Genomic DNA, 22,810 nt, shown 5'->3' with positions numbered 1-22,810 from the left:
CCACCAGGCCAGAAGGCCAAAGAGCCTGCCAGTTCTCTAGTCAGCCTGCTGTTGAGGACTAGCACTCGCCAACCCAGCCCGTTATCAAGGACCAGCACTCCCTAACCCAGGCCGGAATCCAGGACCAACACTCCCCAACCCAGCCCAGAATCGAGCATCAGCACTCGCCAACAAAGCCCAGAATCGAGCATCAGCACTCGCCAACCCAGCCCAGAATCGAGGACCAGCACTCCCCAACATAGGCCAGAATCAGGGACCAGCACAGACATGGAAGATTTACTCTATGCTGGATGTCCTGATGGTGTGACCCCAGCCTCTCCCGTGGGCCACAGCCAAGGCTCTCAGCGGGTGGCTAGAATGTTCTTGACCCTTATTTTAAGCCACTTGTGCTATTCGTCATCCACCAAGAAGCAATGTAAAGCCTAAGTAATGCTTAAATGGTGGACGGCCAAGGCAGGGCCATAGTCAGATCCTCTAGGAAGGTCAAGCCCATTAACACAAACCCAATGGTGTTAAAAAGGGACTTATTATGACTAACAAGAAACTCATTTCTCCTTGATAGCTCTGAAGTGATTTCAGGAACTGAGGACAAGAGACCAAATATAAAAAACAATGTTCCCATTGCTCAAATAGCTCAGGAAATTCCAAGGGTGCTGTGAGCCAAGAACCCCTGATGAAGACCAGACATACATGAGAAATATATTTTTGTCACCTGAATGACTGAACATCAAGTTAGGACACTCTTATGTGAATTTATACCAATTTAACTTCTAGAACGTATGAAAACTGCTTCTTCACAGCTCTGACCCACCCAGTTATTGATGTCACCAAATTACATCTTTATGCATTGTGTGTCCCGAAACATAGACTGATAATTGTTTTTTTTATACGTTAGTCTTTTAAGTCAAGTAGGAAACACAAAGGAGAGCTACAGACCAATGTTGCAATAGTACCAGCTTTTATAATCATTCATGCATTGCCTTAGAGCAGAAATCTTCATTTCTTCATAAGACTTTGAGTTACTGCCCAGTGTCCTTTCATTTCAACCTGAAGAATGCCCTTCATGCAGGGCAGGTCTAGTGGTAAAGAACTCTCTCAGCTGTGGGTTATCTGGGAATGTCCAAGTGTCCCTCTCATTTTTAAAGGACAGTTTTGCCAGATACAGGATTCTTAGTTGACAGTTTTTTTCCTTCAGTGCTTTGAATACATCAACCCACTGGCCTCTGGTCTCCATGGTTTCTGATGAGAAATCTGCTCATGAACTTATTGGCAAATATAGGATGAAAGATACCTCCTCTTGGCTTTATAGATATTAATAATGTACCTTATCTGGTCCCATGTAACACAATGTTTTCCTGTAATATTGTGACATCAGTTAAGTTGTAGCATCGTTTAGAGACCAAGCAGAATTTAAGAAAAAGGAATTGAATATTTCAAATGTGGACACTATAAGGTCTTTAGAAGACAAAAATTATGACAGATTTTCAAATTATAAATGAAAAATTCACTAAAGCACCCTACAAATTTTAATTTCAACTAAAGTAAGTATCAGGCTTTAACATTCCACATAAACAAAAAGCTCTTTGGGGTCCCTTTTTTTTAGTGGTATGAGAATATCTAGAAAAATTTAATTCAAGTCCCGAAATACTTGATCATAGGTTGATAGTAATTCTTTATCTAACCAAATATAATTGATTAACACATAAGTATGTTTTCTTTAAATTCAAGAGGTGCTCTCCTTTTTCAGGGTAATTTCACACAGATTAATCATATTATTTTCAAAGGTAAATTTGCATGTGGTTTAATTTAAAAAGTACAAAGATGCAGCTTACCAAAAGACATCTGGATGCTCCCAGTTTTTCTGTTCTAGGTCCCATCCCTGCCTGTCTCTTTAGTGTCCACATTAAAGCTTCCTGTGAATGAGTTTTAGCTACAAACATTCCCTTTATAGTGGCTTTTTCCAACTGTTATTTCATCTGTTCTAGACTCTTTAAGAAAACTTTCATTCCCCATCTCTCTTTATCATTATTTCTGTTGTCCACATTTGCCATGCACACTTTCCTGACTCCCATTCATTCTTTCCAGTTAATTCAACTAGTAGTTGTTCCCCCTAAGGCACTGATAACTTTCTTGTCATTAAATCCAGATGGTGCTTGAACGTCTTCTCTCCAGTGTTGGAGACTGTTGATCTTTCTGAGACATCATGTTCTTCAGATTTTCTTCCACTTCTGACATTTCTACTCAGACTTTTTTTCAATCATAGTTCTGTAGCTTCTCCCAATTTCCACATTTTGTCTCGTCTCAAGTCCTTTGGATGTAATGTTTCCTACTTGCCTATTGAAGATGTCTTTCCTCCCCCTTCTCTCTTCTTGCTTCACATCTCAGAGAATACATTCCTTTTTCTAGAATTCTTTCCTGATTACTCGCCCAAGCAAGACTACTTTCATGGCCCTAATACTTTGTGTTCGCTCTTTGTTGTCACATTCTTTACTCTGTACTGAAATTACTGTTTATCTGTACCCTTCACTAGACTAGAAGCAGGGACAGTTACAATTCTAGCATATGCCATAAAAACCATAGTAGATATGCAATAAATATTTGTTGGATGGTTGAATAAAGTGGGCAGAAAATTAAACTTACACGAGGTATGTATTTTTTCTAATTCTTAGGGCTATTTGTAAATTGAAAATAGAAACATAAGAAAAAGGTCTCATTGCTGTTTAATACCATGTATTCAGACTTTGTTTTTCACGTCTTTTATTAACAGATTGAAAACAATTGAAACAAAATGAAATAAAAATTTAATTTTTTCACTGATTATGTGTGGTTTTAAATGGGAGGGGAATAGAGTAAATAATCAGTAATTCCTACCTACTTTAAAATTCTACAGTTCTAATATTTTAAAACCAAATTAGTGTTAAGTATCAAATGCTGTCAGAAACAATTCTTAAATTGTTTAATAATTTTGTTGCCTTTCCATTAGATATTGTAGTAGACCTGTTTTGTTTCGTTTTGTTTTTTAAGCCAGTGGCCTTCTTTTAGGTCTATTTTTGGTATAGGTTACATATGAAGCAGAAACTTAATACACCACACTAATCATATTTTGGATGTAAACCAGGAAAATGGAAATATATTTCTGATTTTGGCCACCAGAGGGTGAGCTTATTATTTTATTCATTAGGGAGACAGAGACAGAGACTGATAACGTTTCTCAGCTCTGGGTTAAGTCCTTTATAACTTCTAAGATTGCTTTGGTGAAGTATATTGTATATTGCGGATACATCTGCAGAGGCATGTATACCTCTTCTTATTAGAGAATTATTTCTAAATTGTAAAGTGGATACCAAGTCGTCTGCTCTTAAAAGGTACTGACTTTCACTTTGTTAAAAAAAAAAAAAAAAGGAGACCAGCCTTGAAAATTCCCTGAGCAGACAAAACCAGTTTAGCCATAGAAATAAACCGTAATTTAGCTTGCTTTGCAAGACTAGATTGACCTCGGCCATTTCTTGCTTATACCTCTGGAAATCGTAAGCAAAACTTGAACTGTTTCCCAAGGTTGATAGGACGTAACCACTGGAAATTCTAATATTATAACCAATAATAATACGTGAAGAATAAACAGTCACTGTTTTCCCACTATGTAAGTAAGCTGCCTTATAACAATATACCCCTGAGCCTCACTCCATGTTTTGGTTTGAGCACCCCTGGTTTATTATTTTATTCATCACCCCTGGTTTGCAAACTGCCTTTTTGGTGAGTGCACAGTAAACTTTTAGTGATCACGACTTCATTGATTCATTGGTTTTACTTCTGTTATATCTGAACCTTTGACAACTTCTTCATGAAGTTACAAATATAAGGGCATACAGAGATAGCCCTGCTAACCTATGTTTGCTACTCAGCCTAGCTTAATTTCTTAAACAACAAACAAACAAACAAACTACATAATGATGTGCGGAGAAGAAAGGCAAATAGTAGAACTGATTTAGGGAAAGTAGATGAGATTCATGTGTAGAGACAATTTAGGGGTCAGGAAGTAGGAATGGTTGCTGAAAGTGTGTGGGATAAAGGATTTTGGTTACTTTGAAGTGTCTGTGCTTATAAACTATGGCTAGTATTGTCAAAGAAATACAAAGAATAGGCATTCTCAACTGTTATAAATAATACTAGGGGCCTGTGTTTGTGATATTTGTCCACAGTGAATTTGTATGTTAAACATAGGTACTCTATTTTTTACATAATACATTTCTAAAGATATATATGAATGTTAAAAAGAAGACTTACGTATTATAAAGGGGTTAGAGGTATAATTCCATTCCCCCAAGATTTATGTATATATATATAATATAGCATATATTATATATATTATGTATATTATATGTCGTATAATATATAATTATATATAATTTTATAATGTATTATATATTAATATACAATATACAATATATATTAATATATTAACACATATCATATACTAATATATATTATATAATTATATATTAATACATAATTAATATATATTTATATAATTATATATTAATACATAATCAATATATATTTATATAATTAATACATACTTATATATATTTCTAATTCTTTTAGACACAATTGGTAAATATCCAACATTTTATACATATTCTTAATTTTATTCCTTACAACTTAACACAAAATCAACCAATTTAAGTTCAAGGGCAGCTTAAATTCAATCATGTGACTGAGGCTAATGTCAACATATAATGCAAATGCAATAGAGCCAGTTACAGAATACTAGCATTATAAGCTTTCTGGCAATTTCAGATGTGAATATGCAAAATGACTAAAAAGTGAATTTCTCTTTTTAAACATCTGTGCCTTTTAAAAACATCTGTTGCAAAAATTTCTGGATTTAGCCTTTGAAAGAATTGTTTTCTTAGCAGAGCAGCAACAATTTTACGAGTAGGCTGGTGAATGATAAATAGGGACATACCAATTAGTAATTATCTATTATATGTGGTGTGACAATTAAATTTGCGAACTCATTGCAATGCTGTTGCTAACCTTTATTGATATCAGAGGGATTATTCATTATGAATTTGTACCAACTGGACAGACAGTTAACCAAGTTTACTATTTGGAGGTGCTGAAAAGGCTGCATGAAAACGTTAGACGACCTGAACTTTTCACCAACAATTCATGGCTCTTCTATCATGACAGTGCACCAGCTCTCACAGCACTGTCTGGGATGGAGTTTTTGTGTTGAAACTGTGTTGAAACACCCTCCCTTCTCACCTGATCTGGCCCCCAATGACTTCTTTCTGTACCCGAAGATAAAGGAAATATTGAAAGGAAGACAGTTTGATGACATTAAGGACATCAAGTGTAATAACGACAGCTCTGATGGCCATTCCAGAAAAAGAGTTCCAAAATTGCTTTGAAGGGTAGACTAGGTGCTGGTGTTGGTGCATAGCTTCCCAAGGGGAGTACTTCACAGGACTGTAGTGCTATTCAGTAATGAGGTATTGAGCGCTTTTTCTAGGATGAGTTCACAACTTTAATTGTCTAACCTTCGTACATTGCATGAGTTATAATAGAGAAGTAGTAGACATGATCACTCTGTCCTTAAGAAAAGAGATGATCAAATGATTTACATGTAAGCCTATTAAGGAATAAGATTAAGTCTCAAGTTAGTAAACACTGATCATTAAGCATAAACCAGTGATAAGGTTATGGGACCAGAAGAGGAAGGGAAGCCTTGTCCAATTTGGGGGAAGGGTAGGGAGATTAAATTCTCTTGGAAGACTGAAGAAATGAAAGAGGTGTAGTTTCAAACTAAGTAGAGCTTTGATTTATTTTTAGTTATGCAATACAATGTAGTTTAAAATTTAAATATAAAAGAGGCACATTGTAGTAACTATTAAAGGAAATGATTCATGGGTTTTAAACCACTGAGAAGTACTACACTAAAATATTAGATTAAGTTTGATAGAACAAGTTTGGACAAGTTGAAAAGACTAGTGTGGGATGGAAGAATCAGGGGGACAACTTAGAACTTTAACTGATCTTAAGGGATAAGAGAGATTTAAAAGGGGGGGGCAAGGGAAAGAAAATTTCAAGCACTTTTTTCATGTTTTTAACATTTGCTAGAATTTCCTGTATTGTATATCTGCCTATTAATATCACAGGCAATAGGCCAATTGATCATATACTTACATATATATATATATATATATATATATACACACACACATACATATATATGTATATAAGTGTAGAGCACTGCTTTAGTTACTGCATATACAGAGGTTAACAAGTTAGACATTGTTCCTGCTCTCATTTTATATATATAGTTTATCAGAAAAGATAGGCTGTGAACAAGTATTACACACTGAACCTTTAACATACATTTTTTAAATGCCTCCATCCTTCATGAAGCCTTTCCCTAATCCAGAAAAAAATGATCCTACTTCTTGAGCTCTATTTTAAAACTAATACTTTCTTTTCTGTGATTTTTAAATTTTATATTAAAAATTATCACACAATAAATTTGACCTTATCTTGGGAGGGGGACAAGGTTGTATAGTTCTATTTACACATGTATAGATCAATTTAAACACCATTACAATCAGATCAGTTCTATCACCAAAAAACTCCTTTGTACTATACCTTACATTCACATCCTCCTCCTCTTACCCTCCAACACACACACACACACACACACACACACACTCTCCTAGCCCCTGGCAATCACTGATCTGTGTTCCATCACTATGGTTTTCTCTTTTTGAGGATGTCATAGAGGGATCACATAGTAAGTAACCTTTGAGATTGAGTTCTTTCACTCAGTATGTCTTTGAGAATCATCCAGGTTCTATCAATAATTTGTTCCTTTTATTCCTGAGTAGTATTTCATTATATGAGTGCATCACAATTTGTTTATTCATTCATCTGTTAGGTTGTTTCCAATTTGGGGCACGTTAAAAGAGCTGTTCTAAACATTCATGTACAGGTTCTTATGTGAACATACGTTTGCATTTCTCTAGAGTAGATACCAAAAGGTTGCTGGGTCATATGGTTAGTATATGTTTGACTTTTTTAAAAAACCTGCCAAAGTATTTTCCATGATGGCTGTACCATTTTGCATTTCTATCCAGCAATGTATGAGAGTTCCAGTTGTTCTGCATCCTCATTAGCACCTGGTATCAGCAGTACTTTTTATTTTAGCCATTCAAATAGATGTGCAGTGGTGTTGTTGCAGAAAAACAGCAAGGACCGAGAAACTCAAGCGGCACGCAGAGATCAGGGAGAACACAGCTTTATTACGGCGCTGGCGGGCTCAGCGGGATCCTTCCCAAAAGACTGAGCCCCTATCAAGGTTTTGAACAGGTTTTTATGGGTTGGGGACTTCCTTGAGTCAGGGAAGGGGTAGGTGTCATCTGGTGATTGGCTCAAGGTGTGGCTTGGAGGAGATTATGCGGAAGTGGGCTGGGGCTTAGGCTGGGGACTTTTCTCTCCGCTGGGGCCACCATTTTAGCTGAGTTCCACGTGGCAGAGAACCATTTTAAGGTCAGTTTCCCCAACAGTATCTCATAGTGGTTTTAATTTGCATTTCCCTAAGGACTAATAATGTTGAGCAACTTTTCACATGCTTCTTTGCCCTCTGCATGTATCCTCCTCAGTAAGGTATCTCTTTAAGTCTTTCGACCATTTTAAATTGGGTTGTTTGTTTTCTTACTGTTAAGTTTTGAGGGTTCTTTATAAATTCTGTATATATTTTTTGTTGGATATGTGATTTGCAAATATCTTCTACTTCTAATATCTTCTAATATCTTTTTTTTCTCTGAACTGTATCTATGGAGAGCAAAAGTTTTTTTTTATAATTTTGATGAAGTCCAATTTATCAGTTTTTCCTTTACAGTGTTTGGTGTCAAGCCTAAGAAGTTATTGCCTAATCTCAGGTCACAAAGATTTTCTCCTGTTTTCTTCTAAAAGTTTTATTGTTAATTTTATCTTGTACATTTATACCTATGATCTATTTTGAGTTAATTTTTGTGTCAGTTATGAGGTTTAGGTTGAGGTTCACTTTTTTTTCAATATGATATCAATTATTCCAGTACTATTTGCTGAAAAGATTATCCTTTCCACATTAATTTGCTCTTGTGCCTTTGTTGAAAATCAGCTAACCATACAGTTGCATATATTTGTGTGGGTCTGTTTCTGGACTATTATTTTGTTCCGTCGATCTATATATCATTCCTTTAACAAATAATACACTGTCTTGATTACTGTAGCTTTAAATGTGGTAAGTCTTATAATCAGATAATGTGATTCCTCTAATTTCATTGTTCATTTTCAAAACCATTCTAGCTATTCTAGTTTCTTTACCTTTCCAAGTAAATTTTAAAAGTGGCTTCTTTATATCTTCAAAAACTCTTGCTGGGATTTTGATTTATATTGTGTTAAATGTTTTGATCATTTGGGGGCAATTGACATGTTTATTGTATTGATGCTTCCAATCCATGAACATTGTGTGTCTCTCCATTTATCATATGTGTTTTCTTTTATTTCAACAGCATTTTATAGTTTTTAGCAAACAATTTTTATACATCCGTCATTAGATTTATATCTAAATATTTTATGAGCTATTGTAAATGGCATTTTCAAATTTCGGTTTCCAGTTGTTCATTGTTAGTACATAAAAATGTGATTGATTTTTGTGTGGTGTTGGTCTTATATCCTGAGACTTGCTAAACTCATTTATTAGCTCTAGGAGATTTTTTTGTTGTTGTTGTTTGTTTTTTGTTTTTTGTTTTTTTAGATTCCTTGGGATTTTCTACATAGAAAAAAATTGTCATTTACGAAGAGGGACAGTTTCATTTCTTTTTTTCCAATCTGTATGCCTTTTCTTTTTTCTTACTTTATTGCATTGGCTAAGACTTCCATAATTATGTTGAATGAGAATGACAAAATTAGATATCCTTACCTTGCTCCCAGTCTTAGGGAGGAAAGCATTCAGTCCTTCACCATTAATATGATGTTTTCTGAAGGTGTTTTTGTAGATGCCCTTTATTAGGTTGGGGAAGTTTCCTTCTATTCCTAGTTTGCTGCGAGTTTTTAAATTGGGAATAGATGCTGACTTTTGTCAAATATATTTTCTGCATCATCATATGTTTTTTTCTTTTTTAGACTGTTAATATGGTAGATTACATTAATTGATTTTCAAATATTGAACCAGCCTTTCATTCCCCGGATAAACCCCAGTTGGTTGTAATGTGTTATTTTTATATATTGTGGATTCAATTGACATTGTTGAGCGTTTTTTGTGACTATGTATATAAAGGATATTGGTCTGCTGTTTTATTGATTTCTAACGTCTTTGTCTGGTTTGGGTATCAGGACAATGTTGGCCGCATAAAATTAGTCAGAAATGTTTCCTCCTTTTGTTTTCTGGGAAAGGTTGTATAGAATTGGTGTTATTTCTTCTTTAGATAATTGTTTGAATTTGCCATTGAAACAGTCTGGGTGTGGAAATGTTTTTGGATGTTTTTAAGTACTGATTCAATTTCTTTAACAGTTATGGGACTGTTCAATTTATTTCATCTTGTGGTGGTGGTAGTTTGCAGTTTTGGGAGAGTTGGTCCACTTTATGTAAGTTATCAAATTGATGTGCATAGTTTTTAAAAATTGTTCATAGGATCTGTAGTGATAGTCTCCTCTTTATTCCTGATGTTAGTAAAATGTATCTTCTCTTTTTTCCTTTGTCAGTATTGCTGGAGGTTTATCAATTTTATTAATCTTTTCAAAGAACCAACTTTTAGTTTCAGTGACTTTTCTCTATTTTTATGTTTTTAATTTCATTGATTTTTGATTTTATCTTTATTCTTGTTTCTTCTCGCCTTGAATTTATTTGCTCTTTTTCTAGTTTGTTAAGAGAGAAACTTAGATTATTGATTTGAAGACCTTGTTAATACTAGCTTTAAATATAAATAACTTTTTGTGGCTTATCTTTTGTTTCTCATATTTTATTAATTTGTATACATGTCTGAACTCTTCTATTTTAAACTCCTTAAGTACAGGTATCTTAAGTAATTAATCTGAACCTACGTAAGTATCTTGTACTGTGTGCTTAGTGAGAATTTCATAGAAGGTTTGAAAGGAATGATGGATGGATGAAAGGAAAGTAAGTGAAGGCCATGAATATAAATTATTGCAAAAATATCTTCAAAATAAAGAAAAATATATAATAGGAACTACGAGAGTCAGTAATGTCAAGGGAAGGAAACAAAATAATTCACTCGTGAGGAAAAATTGCAAACACTAGTCTCACCTACTGCTGATAGGGAGTATACAGAATCTCAAGGTGGTATACAGAACACTCACACTATGTTGTGTCCAATACTTCCTTGTGGATGAAACAGAGAATTCTGTTTCCTAGACAAGCCAAGGGAAAAAATTTAATTTGTTCAGATAATGTAAGCAAATTAATAATTTAGAGTGAAAAGGAGAGGTGTCTCCTAGCAGTCTGGGATTGGCACTATCATAAGAAGTGTGAGGGTGGAGGGTAGTATGGTATGAACCACGAATTCTCTTTTGGACGTGTAAAGTTTGAGATACCTGTCTTGCATCCAAGAGGAGGTACAGAATAAGGTATTAGACTTAGCAGGCTAGAGTTTAGAAAACAGACCTGGCCAAGAGATATGAATCATTGGCATAGAGGGAGCATTTGAAAATATGAGAGTGAATGAGATCACCTAGATAGAGAATATAGAATATGGAGAAGAAAAAAAAAGTCCAACACCAAGTTCTGAGAAACTAACATATGAAGGCCAGGAACTGCAGTGTGAAAAAGTTAGCCTTTTCTACTCTGGTAGGAGAATTTCCTTAGGATTATCAATCCAGCAGGAAAATTTAAATGTGTGTCTTCTATACGCCACCCAGCCTTCCATAAACCTGAGTTCAAATGTATTAGGATACATTCAAAGGCAAGAAAAAGTTACTTCTTAAGCAAGTTATTAACATGCAGTTTAGGAGCCTTCCTATAAGCCAAATCATTCAGAGTTTTGTTAGGTTTGATCTAGGTCAAGGAATAAGCAGTAGGCAATTCTGTGAAAGGCTTGAATGATTTCTCTGCTTTCATATACAAATGTGTATAAATGGGAGGTCAGTTAAATCTGGGCTATATACGATGGGTCAAATCCCCTTTCCAAATACAGTGCTCATTAAAGACAGCTTTACCTTTGCATTTAATCTATCAGCAAGTCCTGTTGACTCTACTTTCTGAAAATAGCTTGAGTCTGTTACTTCTGTCCATCTCCCTTGACTTCAGCCTAGTACAATGCACCAATTTTCCATTTGCCCATCTGGTTTCACTTCACCCACTTTTTCCCTTTCCTTCATTCACATAGCAGCCAGAGTGATCTTTAAAAAAAAAAAGCTATTATGAGGAAGTGTATTCCTCTTCCTAAAAGCCTTTTGGCATGCAACAAGGATGAACCTTAAAGACAGGTGAATCAGCCAGACACAAAAGGACAAATATTGTATGATTCCACTTATGTGACACTAGAAAAGTCAAATTCATAGAAAAAGAAAGAATGGTGGTTTCCAAGGGCCAAGGGAAGGAGGAATGTTGGTTTACTGCACAGTTTCAGTTTGGGATGATGCAAGTTCTGCAGATAAATCGTGGTAATGGTTGCACAACAATGTGAATGCACTTAATGCAACTGAATGTGTATTTAAAATGGTTAAAGTGGTCATTTTTATGTTATGTCTGTTTTATTACAACAAATAAACACCTTTTGGTTGTTTATTGCTGTTATGATATAGATTCCAAAGCTTGACACTACCTAGAAGGCCTGATGGAATCAGGCTCCACTCTACCCCTTAGTTTCCATGCTCCAGTTACACTGGCTGCTTTTTAAATCCTTGACGATACTAAATTTCCTTCTTACTTCAAAGCTTCTCCCTTAATATTTCCTCTCCTGCAATGGTGTTGCCAGGCAGCAGCCTACTTACCTGTCTCCATGTACCTGCCCCCAAAGAAAGGCGAATTTGAGAGACGGCTCCTTTCAGGGACTTTGCTTAATCTTTGTGGTTGCATGTCCTCCTGTTTGGCCCCAAAGATGACTGGACAGTCAATGATGGGTACGACTTTCACGTGGAAAGCAACCTAAGACAGGCGCAGTCGAGTGGGGACCCACTGGAGAACCCACGGGGTTCATAGAGGTGGGCACAGCCCCCCACCTTCCCCCGGCTAAGGAGGGCCTCTGCCTCTGTGGCTGCATTCCTCCCCAAAACCTGCAAGGAAGTGATTCAGTGATGTGCTCTCCATCTATTCATATGCATAAAGGTTTTGTCCCTGGGGGAAGTACATACATCCTGAGACTTAGGGTTCAGCTGCCTACAGGCAAGGGTGATTGGCTTGAATCAGTTTCCTATTTTGGTGTACGGAATTCACAGATCTTGAGACTGACAGGCTTTATCTCCTCTACTTCCCCACCAAACTAATAAAAGCTGATGCTAGGCCCGATTTGGGGTGTCCAGTCCTTGAGACTGGGGGTCCTTTGGTCTGCTTAAACTCTATTTATGACTACTGTCTTTTCTTAACCCTGCGCCGCCCTCCTCACTCCCCACAACTCTCGTCACGTGGGACGCGACAGAATGGAATGCTTTTCCTTTTCACCTGGCCAACTACTACTCCTCCGTCTAGTCCCTCACTGATGCATGTTTCCTCCAGGATACTTTCCGACTCCCTCCAATGAGAGACCCTCCTAGTTACAGTCTTATAGCACCCAAGCTTCTTTGCAGCACTTAGTACAATTGTGACTTGTTATTCAGTATCTGTCTCCTCCAACATAATGCAAGTTCAGTGAGACCAATGACCTACTATGACTTGGTCACCTAACACCTTTCAAAGTGCCAGTGCTTAGTACAAGTTCAGAACATATTTGTAGAGTGAATGTGAATGAATCAATACATGAATGAATGAATACTATCTAAAGGATAAAGAACAACTTGTTAATGAAATTAGAATTACCACTTAAAAGAAATATTAAAAAGGAAAAACAATTTATTATAAGACAACACAAATTCCCTACACAACACATAGAAAATCCAGATGTAGCACGAAGAAGGAAATAAAAGGTACCCTATTTCACAACCCAGAGATAATTGTTACATATCTTGATATATTTCCTTCTAGTCCTTTGTGTGTATGAGTTTTATAAGGAAATAAAACACTCAAGTGGGATAACACTGTGTTTCCAATTTTGTTTTATTTATGTTATTTACTTAGACCCATGTTATAGGTAATTCTGAGAGTATCGTTTGATAAATCTTTGCATCTTGGATTTTTATTAGGATTAATTAGATACACACTATGAACATGAAAAAATATGAATCACAAAACAGATGAAAAGGTTACACATCTCACCATAATTTAACTATGCAAGAAAGACAACTTTTTCTATAGCAGCTTAATGTTTTCAAAACTTCATGCTGCTCTGGTGGCAGAGACTTAGATTTCTGTGAACAGATATACATCTCTCAGTCCATAATTAGGTGTTCAGGAAATAATATTTTTCTAGAATTCATCTTGATTTCTATTTCATTTAGCTGAGAGAGCCCATCTGGGGCTCCCATGAAGTAGTTAGTTCATATAGTGCCAAAGCATTGGAGAATTAGAATACCTGGCCTTTTATACCAGCTGTCTCTGGAGGCTCACAATCATCCTGTCTTATTCTTGTCATTGGTCTACATTGTCAAGAATTCTCATTTCTGCTTCTATGGGCTCTTCAGGTCAAATGGATTCTTTTCCTACTGTAGTACCATATGTGAAGTCAGTTTTGAATGCAGGTAGAACCTGTGAATATGATGAGATTTCACTTCCCATGATTGTTACATTACATGGCAAAGGGAGATTCTTCAGGTACGTCTAATCTAACTACACAAGAGTTTTCTCTGGATGGTGGCAGAAAAGAGTCCGAGATTGCAGTCATGAGACGGACTGGACGCAGGGGGCTTCTAGAAGAGTGGACCCTGGCTGACAGCCAGCAAAGAAACAAGGACTTCAGACGTTCAACTGCAAGGAAATGGATCCTGCCAACAACCTGAATGAATTTGGGACACACACACACACACACCCTGAATATTCAACCCAGCCAAACACCCAGGCTTCTGACCTACGGAACTGTGATAATAAGTGGGCATTATTTCAAGCCGTTGAGTCTGTGGTAACTTGTTACATAGCAAGAAAAGTAATACAAGGAGATTACATAAAGGCATGGTTACCAAGAGACCAGGATCATGGGACCACCTGCCACAGGAGCCCAGCCAAGATCGGCAGTCTTGCCCAAATTGAGCAGACCCGCCCAGTTAACTCTTAATTTCATGAGCAATAACAGTAAGAGGTGATTGTCATCAGCCACTAAGTTTTAGAGTGGCTTGTTATGTAGTTAAAGCTGTTACAACCTCTGAGGTGAGAGAAGTATGGAACAATTCCTCTTAAATGAAAAGCCCCATCCTAGTGAAGAATATAGAAGGAACATGGGATCTGAACTTGAACCTGCCACTTTATAATAATGAGTTACCATCCACTTTATGAGTTACCGTTTGAGCACTTAACTAGTACTGTGCTAGGAACTCTATATGCAGTATCTAATTTAATCCATACAACTCCATGAGGTAGGTATTTCTAAGACTCCGTGATTCTATGCTGTATTTTCATTTTGTGGAGTTAGGTAACTGATTACATTCGCCATTCGATCAATTCTCTAGCCTATAAAATGGGGTTGATTATACTACTTAATTCACAAGATGATACTATTCTATAAGCTTTGTGAATTTCTGTGTAAATATTAGAAATCCTTACCAGCAGTCCTCGATTCAGTTTTCACAAGTTATTTGCTCCTGAAACTCATCTATCATGACTATTATCAAAACCTATATTGATACTGACATAACACCTATATTAACATGTATATCAACACTTGATTTCTGAGCGTCAGCATTCGTATGCATTGGTCACCCTCCCGACTTGATCAACGTATACACTAACCATTAAAAGGGCAGGAAAGTAAAAGGGGGCATGAATATAATCAAATTCACAGATTAAGGATAAATTCTGGTTTTGGAATTGGGGAAGGGGAGCTAATATTTTTTGAGGACCTCTGTTTCAGACACCATACTAGGTGATTTCCTTACATCAGATGATTATAATTGAATGTATTTGGAGTATGAGTAGTTTCATGCGTATCCGGTGATTCTACTGTGCATCCACGATTGAGACCCACTGACATACAAAACCCAAAAAATTCTTGCAGAAATTCTCTAAGATAGCTTTTATGTCCATTTTATAGTAAAGAAATGTATGCCCACAGATATGGGGGCAACTATCCCCAGGTCACATATATTAAGTAGGAGGAAAAAGCCAGTTTTTTCCCACTTCACCGAAGTGACACAATTCTTGGCCAGAGGAGACAATCACTCTCATCAAATCAAGGGAGATGCTAAACTCAAGACTCCTACTAAATAATCGCGTCCCTTTCATTGACTGTATCCTCCATGAACCCAGTCCTTCTTGATCTCATCACCAAATTTCTATGACCTGAATAACTGGCATGTTTTGATGGTAACCATATTCCATCTTACCTTATATTTGCACCTATTATTTACCAAGGCCTCCCTGGACATTTATTTCCTAGTTGTCAAATCTGGTGACACCGCAGGCAAATCAGGGTAAGAGCCCTGGTTTTGGAGCCACACTCTCATGAGTTGGCCTCCTGCATGTACTTAATCTCTATGGACTTGACAAGCCATTCTGTTTTTTGAATCTCAGTTTCCTAAGCATAAAATTGGGTGGGGGGAAACCCTGTACTTTAGCAAGGATTAGAAACATTATATTCAGTACACCTTAGATATTAGTACACCCACCCTAACCAATGGAAGCGTGTGGTCCATCAGTAAAGACAGTAGGTCGAATGAGACCTTTAGAGTTGACTTCTTTTTCTAACACAAATACCCTAATGTTTGGAAAGAATGAGGAGTCATAAAATCTAGCTAAGGTTAGCACTTCTACCCCTTCAGTTTTCCAAAATTTATTTACACATGATACTCTAGCCAAACCACAGGAAATCGTTATACTTTGTATTTTTCCCACCCTCTCTCGAGTTCTTGCCCTACACCAACCTCTACCCTTCCATTTAGGGGTGGAGTTGCGGATTTCATTTTATAGTGGTTCGGTTTGGTTTGGGGGGGGGGGGTCGGGGAGGGTACATCAGAAAGGCTCCACCCATTTCTCCTGAGGCCTGGAGGTGTGTGCTCCTCTCTACCCCTCCCTCTCAAATATGCCAGGAGGTGGGCTGGAGCCTGGGGGAGGGCTGTCCCCTGTCCCTTTAAGAAGGGCCGAGCGCAGCCGGGAGCCGGCGTTGCCCCTTCCCCGCCCGCACCCTCGCCCCACAGCAGCTGCAGGCACTGCTCCGCCGCCCCTCGGTTAACAGAGCCCGCTCCCTCCGTAGGCAGCAAGTCGCCACCATGGTGAAGATCGTGACCGTTAAGACCCAGGCGTACCCGGACCAGAAGCCGGGCACGAGCGGGTTGCGGAAGAGGGTGAAAGTGTTCCAGAGCAGCCCCAACTACGCGGAGAACTTCATCCAGAGTATCATCTCCACGGTGGAGCCCGCGCAGCGGCAGGAGGCCACCCTGGTGGTGGGCGGGGACGGCAGGTTCTACATGACGGAGGCGATCCAGCTGATCGTCCGCATCGCCGCAGCCAACGGGGTAAGGGACGCGCCGGTGCCTGTGCGGCGAGTGCCCGGGCGCGCGGCCGTGCGCTACGTGCGGCCGGTGTCGCCCGCCCTCCTCCTGCCTCGCTTGGGCCGGGCCATTTCCGTGCGTGGCGGCTTCAGTCTCCACCCCTCGCTCCTCTGCGCTCGCTCCCGCTGGCCCGAAGGCCCGGAGGAGGTCGCCGTGTGCCCCAAAGTGGCCACTCGGCCGCGGAGAGCCGCGGTTCCGACTCCCTGGGGGCGGCGAGGCGCGAGCGGGGGAGCAGGGCCTGACCTTGGGGAGCCCGCCTCCGCCTCCTGCCCCTCCCTCCTCTCCTCGTCCCTTCCTCCCTTCCTCTTTCCCTCCCCGGGCCTCTGACATTTACGTTAACCTTTCCTACGGCTGAAGATACTGTTACAGAGCGGAGTGCAGCCGCCTTAACCCAGAAAGGTTAGAGGCCGCCGCCTACTTCTGAGTCCCCTCGCATCTCGCGGGGGTTGCCTACTATTCTGGTCTGAGACTGGTGCTTCCCGCTGGCTCCCAGCCCGACGCTGTCCGGCGGGGATGGAGGAGGCACCCGCCCCCTGGTGCGTCAGGCCGGCCGAGGCGGAGAGGTGGTTTGCAAAGTCTCGCTCTCCACCCCCTAGTTTGCATTGGGACTGAGCTACTGCCCTTGCGAAGCCTGGTTGCTGCGGCTGAGGCTTTTGAAAAGGATAACTAGTCTTTGCCCAATGGTTTCAGGATTTGTTCCACCGAGGACACTGGGGCTGCATATTCATTAGAAACTACAGACGCTGGGGCGCTCTTGTGCAATCGTGGCAGGCCAGGAAATGAATGCACCACCTTCCCCCGCCCCTCCCCCACCGCTAAGGCACGTTAGCTGACTTAATTGGGCAGATTCACTCGGATATAGAGTGAATCTTTGAAATAGATTTTGCAGTAAACGATATATGGAACGGTGGATTTATAAAATAGAGAAATCGGGGCTGATCACTCCTATGAAGCTTTTTCTAAAGAACAAGTTTTGTTTCTATATTTAAAATAAAGTTTGTCTTATACCCAACTCTTCCGAAACTCATTCCCTTTAATAATATTTTTATTCATTTTAGTAGTACTTTGTGTTATTAACACATTGAGTGCAGTTTTGCCAAGCTTCATGAGGTATCTTGGGGTATCTCATTTATGCTACTGCACCTCTATGAGGTAGATGCTATTATGGGAATCTTCACATTTCCAATGAGGAAACAGAAGCTTAGGCAGGTTAAATAGTTTACAGGAACTGTAATGGCAGCTTTGAGAATCCCATACAGAACTTCAACAGCTTCGGGGAATGAAGGAACACTTAAATCTAAAGATCTGTTTTCCATTAGTCTCCAATATCTGAACAGGACCCAATCTACATCTGCCTACCTGGGTCAAACATTTATAAGTATCAATGAGAGAAGATTGTCTGCATTTGTTTTCTTCACGCTCCTGAGTTTTCAGACAACCACAGCTTCCCTTGAAAGAACAAACCCTAGCTGTATCCCAATAGATCCCTTCATTTCCTGTTATCACCTGTGTTGAATTTGCATTTCATTCATTTCTTCAACAGACACTGAGCCATGTATAGAGAAATGTGTGGAATGAAAAGACAATTCAGACACAAGACTTGTCCTTTAGGAACTTATAGCAAAGTGAGAATTGTAGGGATCCATCTGGAAAATAGTCCATTTGAGAGTTGTGTGGGGTAGGAAGAAATGAATCAGTTAAGACTTGAAAAAATACGTTCTTAAAACCTTATCACCTTTTAGCTACTGTCCTATTGCTTTCTCCCCTTTCAGTCAATCTTTGTAAAAGTTGTCTGCTCTCATCATCACTTGACTTCTCACCTCCTATTCACTCCCCACCTCACTACAGTCTGGCTTCTGCTTTCTCTATCACTCCATTAAAATTCCTGTTGGCAAAGTTACTACTGACTTTCTGATTGCTAAATCCATTGAACGCTTTTTAGGACTTAATGTTCTTTGACCTTCCAGTTGCATTTGACCTTCCAGTTGCATTTGGCACTGCAGATTTTGTACTTATGATGGGGGTGAGCCAGGCAGGCTATGAGAGTAGAAAAGAGATGCGCCTGATTCAGGCATAGGGAGCTGGGAAGTGACAACTACACCTAGACCTGAAGGTGAAGAGGTAAGAAGAATGTTCTAGATGGAACCAGATATGAGAGAGCATACATGTTGAAGAGGTAGGTTGGAGGTTCCCTTACCCCCCAACTCTATATTTTTGTTTCATACTCAAAAAAAAATTAACTGCTAAAAACATATTTTACAAGATACGTCCACATGTATTGCTTCATTTCCTCTCTACAGCAAACATTTCGGGTATTACGTGTCCACAATCACAGAGTCAGGAAAATAAACTGGGAACTGTCTCCTCTGTTCCTAGAATGAGAGAGATGTCACAGTAGGAAACACAGACACCCCAGGACCTTGTTCCAAATACCAGGTTCCCATTAGGAGTGGCTGAGGACACTGCCAGTCTGGGTGAAGTTTTAAGTAAATGAGCATTTGGAGAGAAGTGTGCAGACCTTGCTACTTGAGTTGAAGTTACTTTCTCACTATTAGATTGAACTGAAACCAGCTGATGGAATCACAGTATAAAGGAAGAGGCAAAATCCACATCAAGGCATGACTTTCTTTGACAATTCACACAAAAAAATGAAAACGGAGCCAGTAGAATATAATTCTAGGACCAGCTGGCCTTTCCAGGGTCAATGGGGACAAATCATTAACTATCATCTAACACCTTACATTTTACGGGAAGTCACGTTTTACGATGGGATGGGTTCTTGAGTTACAGTGGAAGATGAAGCTTTGGCATAGGCAATGTCGTCCCTAAAATGCCTTAGAAAATTACCATATTGGAAAACAAAACGTGTAACACAATATGTATGTCTTTAAATGCCAGAATAACACTCAGTACAACAAGATGCTCATCCTTTGCGAGGCATGTGGGGACTAAGATTGAGTGAGGGCATGTGGTCATTGCGTGAGATTGTGACAGAATGGCCCATGCTATTTAAATCTCACTCTATCCCCTTTTCTCTCCCTGTCTCTTATTTACAGTTAAATTTGTGCAAGATAAGTACACGTGCGATGTGACTACACTGCAGATTATTGGAGCTGCTCAGAACTGTACATATGAGAAGCATAACAGTCATCATTCAGCGCATGCAGTTTAGATTATGCCCTGTGGCTTTCTACTTGGCTCGTATTTGGAATTTCTGTTAAGGTTCCCTGTCAAGGCCTGGCTTTCCCTTGTAGCTCAATTTTGACTGCTCTGGGAGATGACACTCTAAGGTGCTTCCCAAAGTGAATTTGATGTACACCCAGCAGCCTGCATTTTAAGTCAAATAATGTGTACAATTGCATAGTTTCAAGTGTTGTAACAGAGACTCAACAGAGATTAAACAGGATAGAAGTGTTTCTCTGTCTTGTGGGGTAGTCTGGGTATAAGCAGGCCAGGACTAGTATGGTAGATCCACAGTGTTAGGCCGTGGCCTCCTTCAGTCTTGTGGCTCTGCCATCTTAAAGGTGGTGTTCTTGCCTCCACATTTCAGCTCGTGGGCATGGGAAAAAGATGGAGCCAAGTGCTTTATTCCTTTAAACAAATCTGGAAATTGCATACCTCTGTCCTACTCACAATCCATTAGATTAGATCTTCCATGCAGGCCACACTTACCTGCAAGAAGGGCTGAAACATGTAGACTTTATATTGGGAGGCACGTGGCCAGTTAAAAATGGGTGGTTTTCTTGCCTTAAGAAATAGAGGGGCAGCTAGAAATTTCTGCCATGGGCCACCTCTTTGGTCATGCAGATAACCATGACCACTCTTCTTCCCACCCATAAAACACATCATTCTTCCCCAGGGAAGGTGCCCCAAATTCCCTCCAATAAATATGTATAGTTATAAGTGGAGCAGTCACCAGCCATAGAGCTCACACTCTTTTGCTGGTGGGGATACAGGTTCCCTGCTCTGGCAATGGAGTAGGTCCGCAGGGAGCCCTGGTTCGGCCATCCAGAAGGAGCTCTTCTCTATCCTCTAAGCTCACTTAGCACTGGGCATTGGAGAGCAGGTGCTAGGAGTGCTTTTGGGAGCTGCACGGCTTTCGCATCCTGCTTTCTGCTGGTGAAAGTCGTGGGGGTAGGAGGGCAGGGGTTGCTTTTGCAGACCAAGTTTGTGGTTCTTTCACTATATAGTTACTTCAAAAGCATATTAGACGTCTGGCCTATTCTGATCAGTTCCATGTACCGATAACCACAGTGAAAGTTCTCACCTAGGTAGAGTTTTGAAGTCTGAAAACTTCAGCTTTTATTTTCTGGCCTCTGTGCTCTGTCCCTCCCTGATTTTTCCATCACTGACGGCCACCTTGAGACAGTAGGAAGAGCTAGGCTGGGTAGGAAAGCAGCACCCTTAATTGGATTCTTGCTGGTGGGTTAGTTGTCACTGTCTTACAGAGAATCCTGGTAAAGTTTTGAGGCCACAGCCTTTCCTGCTACACCTACTGCTTCAGGTATAGCTGCTTTAGCTTGGGTGCACAATTGGCATCATCTGAGCTCTGCAATTCCACAAATGACTAGACTTAGGTAACACAGATTGCAAGTGACAAAGAAAACCTGCTTTAGAAGAGCCATAACCTCTCTATCTGCCTGCAGACTGGCTCGTCCTTGCCTGAGCTCCTTTCTGTAGTGTGGCAAGAAGCAGACAGCACACATTCCTGTTCTGATTTCTCCCAACCATTTCCCTAGAGCTACAGGTTTGGTTGGCCAGTGATCTACCTTCCAAAGTAGCAGCAGTGACACTTTTGCCATGGCATAAAAAGTATGCCAATGCCACATATTTTAGATGCAGTTTTCTAACAGTACAATGCATTTTTTATTATTAGTTAAAATGTAGGTATGGCTGCTATAACAGTTTCAAGGTAAGTTACTTAACCAACATAAAAGTTGATAGTAATGGAGCCCTTTTTGTAATAGACTGGGTATGAACAGTCTAGGGCTGGTATGTGGTTCTCTTGTGTAAGGGGACCCATGTCTTTGGTTGCTCAGCTTTCCCAGGCAAATGACTCTTACCTGCATGTCCAAGTCAGCTGCCTATCACCATATAGTCATTCCAGCCAACAGGAAGGGGCGAAAGAGGAAGGGAGGCACTCCCTTCTCAGAGACTGCACATAATCAATTCCATTCATGTTGCATTGGCCAAAACTTAGTCTAAGACCTCCTCCAGCAGCAAGGGAAGCTGGGAAATATCAGAGTGATTCTGGGTGCTATGTGTCAGGTTGAATGTTGGGATATTCAGCTAACTGAAAGGGACCATTGATGTTGGGGAACACCCAACAGTCCTCACTATCTTAAACATGTTGTCCAAATTCGGTGAAAACCACTCAGTCATTTTCAGGTGATAGAGTTACAGAGAGAAAACAGAAGCTTAATTTTATATAGGTAACTAGATTTTTTGAAGAGACCTTGACCATCAGTTCTTCTAACGACCATCTTAGAAAGGACCCGAAGGCACAAATGTTTCCATTCTGTAGTGCTTTTAAGTAAAGTACTTTATTGAGATATAATTTGCATACCACACAAGTCACCCATTTAAAGCATGCAATTCAATATTTTTTAGTGTATTCACAGAGTTGTGCAATCATCCCCTGAGTCTAATTTTAGAATATTTCTGTGACCCTAAAAGAAACCCCATATATTAGCAGCCAATCCCTCTTGCTCCCCTATGCCTTTGGCCCTAAGCAACCACTAGTCTACCTTAGGTCTCTAACTGCATGTGGGTGGATTTTACATAGACTGAATGTCCAGTTTGGGTTACCAGGCAGAAGAAGTTACTTTCAGCAAGCAAAGCCCCAGAAGTACGAGAAGCAAAGGTAGCGGGTTTGTGTCAAGAACAGGAATGAGTGTCCCAGGCTTCTGTGTATACTATCCTGAGCAATGGGGACACAGAGTTGAAGTCCCTGTTCTCAAGGAGACTCGAGTTGGAGGAAGATTGGCACACAAATAAGCAATCACCACTGGGTATTATAAGAACT

General features: G+C 39.6%; 1 protein-coding gene across 2 annotated transcripts in view; it reads left to right on the top strand.

Moving 5' to 3' along the window:
* LOC308501022 (phosphoglucomutase-1) overlaps positions 1-22,810 on the top strand; it is a 117,981-nt gene that overhangs the window by 47,713 nt on the left and 47,458 nt on the right. For both annotated transcript variants that reach the window (XM_081056578.1, XM_081056576.1), the window contains exon 14: positions 16,488-16,749. In XM_081056578.1, the coding sequence (XP_080912704.1) occupies positions 16,504-16,749 (246 nt within the window). In that variant the 5' untranslated portion in view covers positions 16,488-16,503. Of the gene's footprint in view, positions 1-16,487; positions 16,750-22,810 lie in introns of those variants that run through there.

The sequence above is a fragment of the Rhinolophus hipposideros genome, assembly GCF_964194185.1.
Source record: "Rhinolophus hipposideros genome assembly, chromosome: 8".
NCBI lineage: Eukaryota > Metazoa > Chordata > Mammalia > Chiroptera > Rhinolophidae > Rhinolophus > Rhinolophus hipposideros.
The sequence above is the reverse complement of the archived record's forward strand: the minus strand, read 5'-3'. Positions and strand labels throughout refer to the sequence as shown.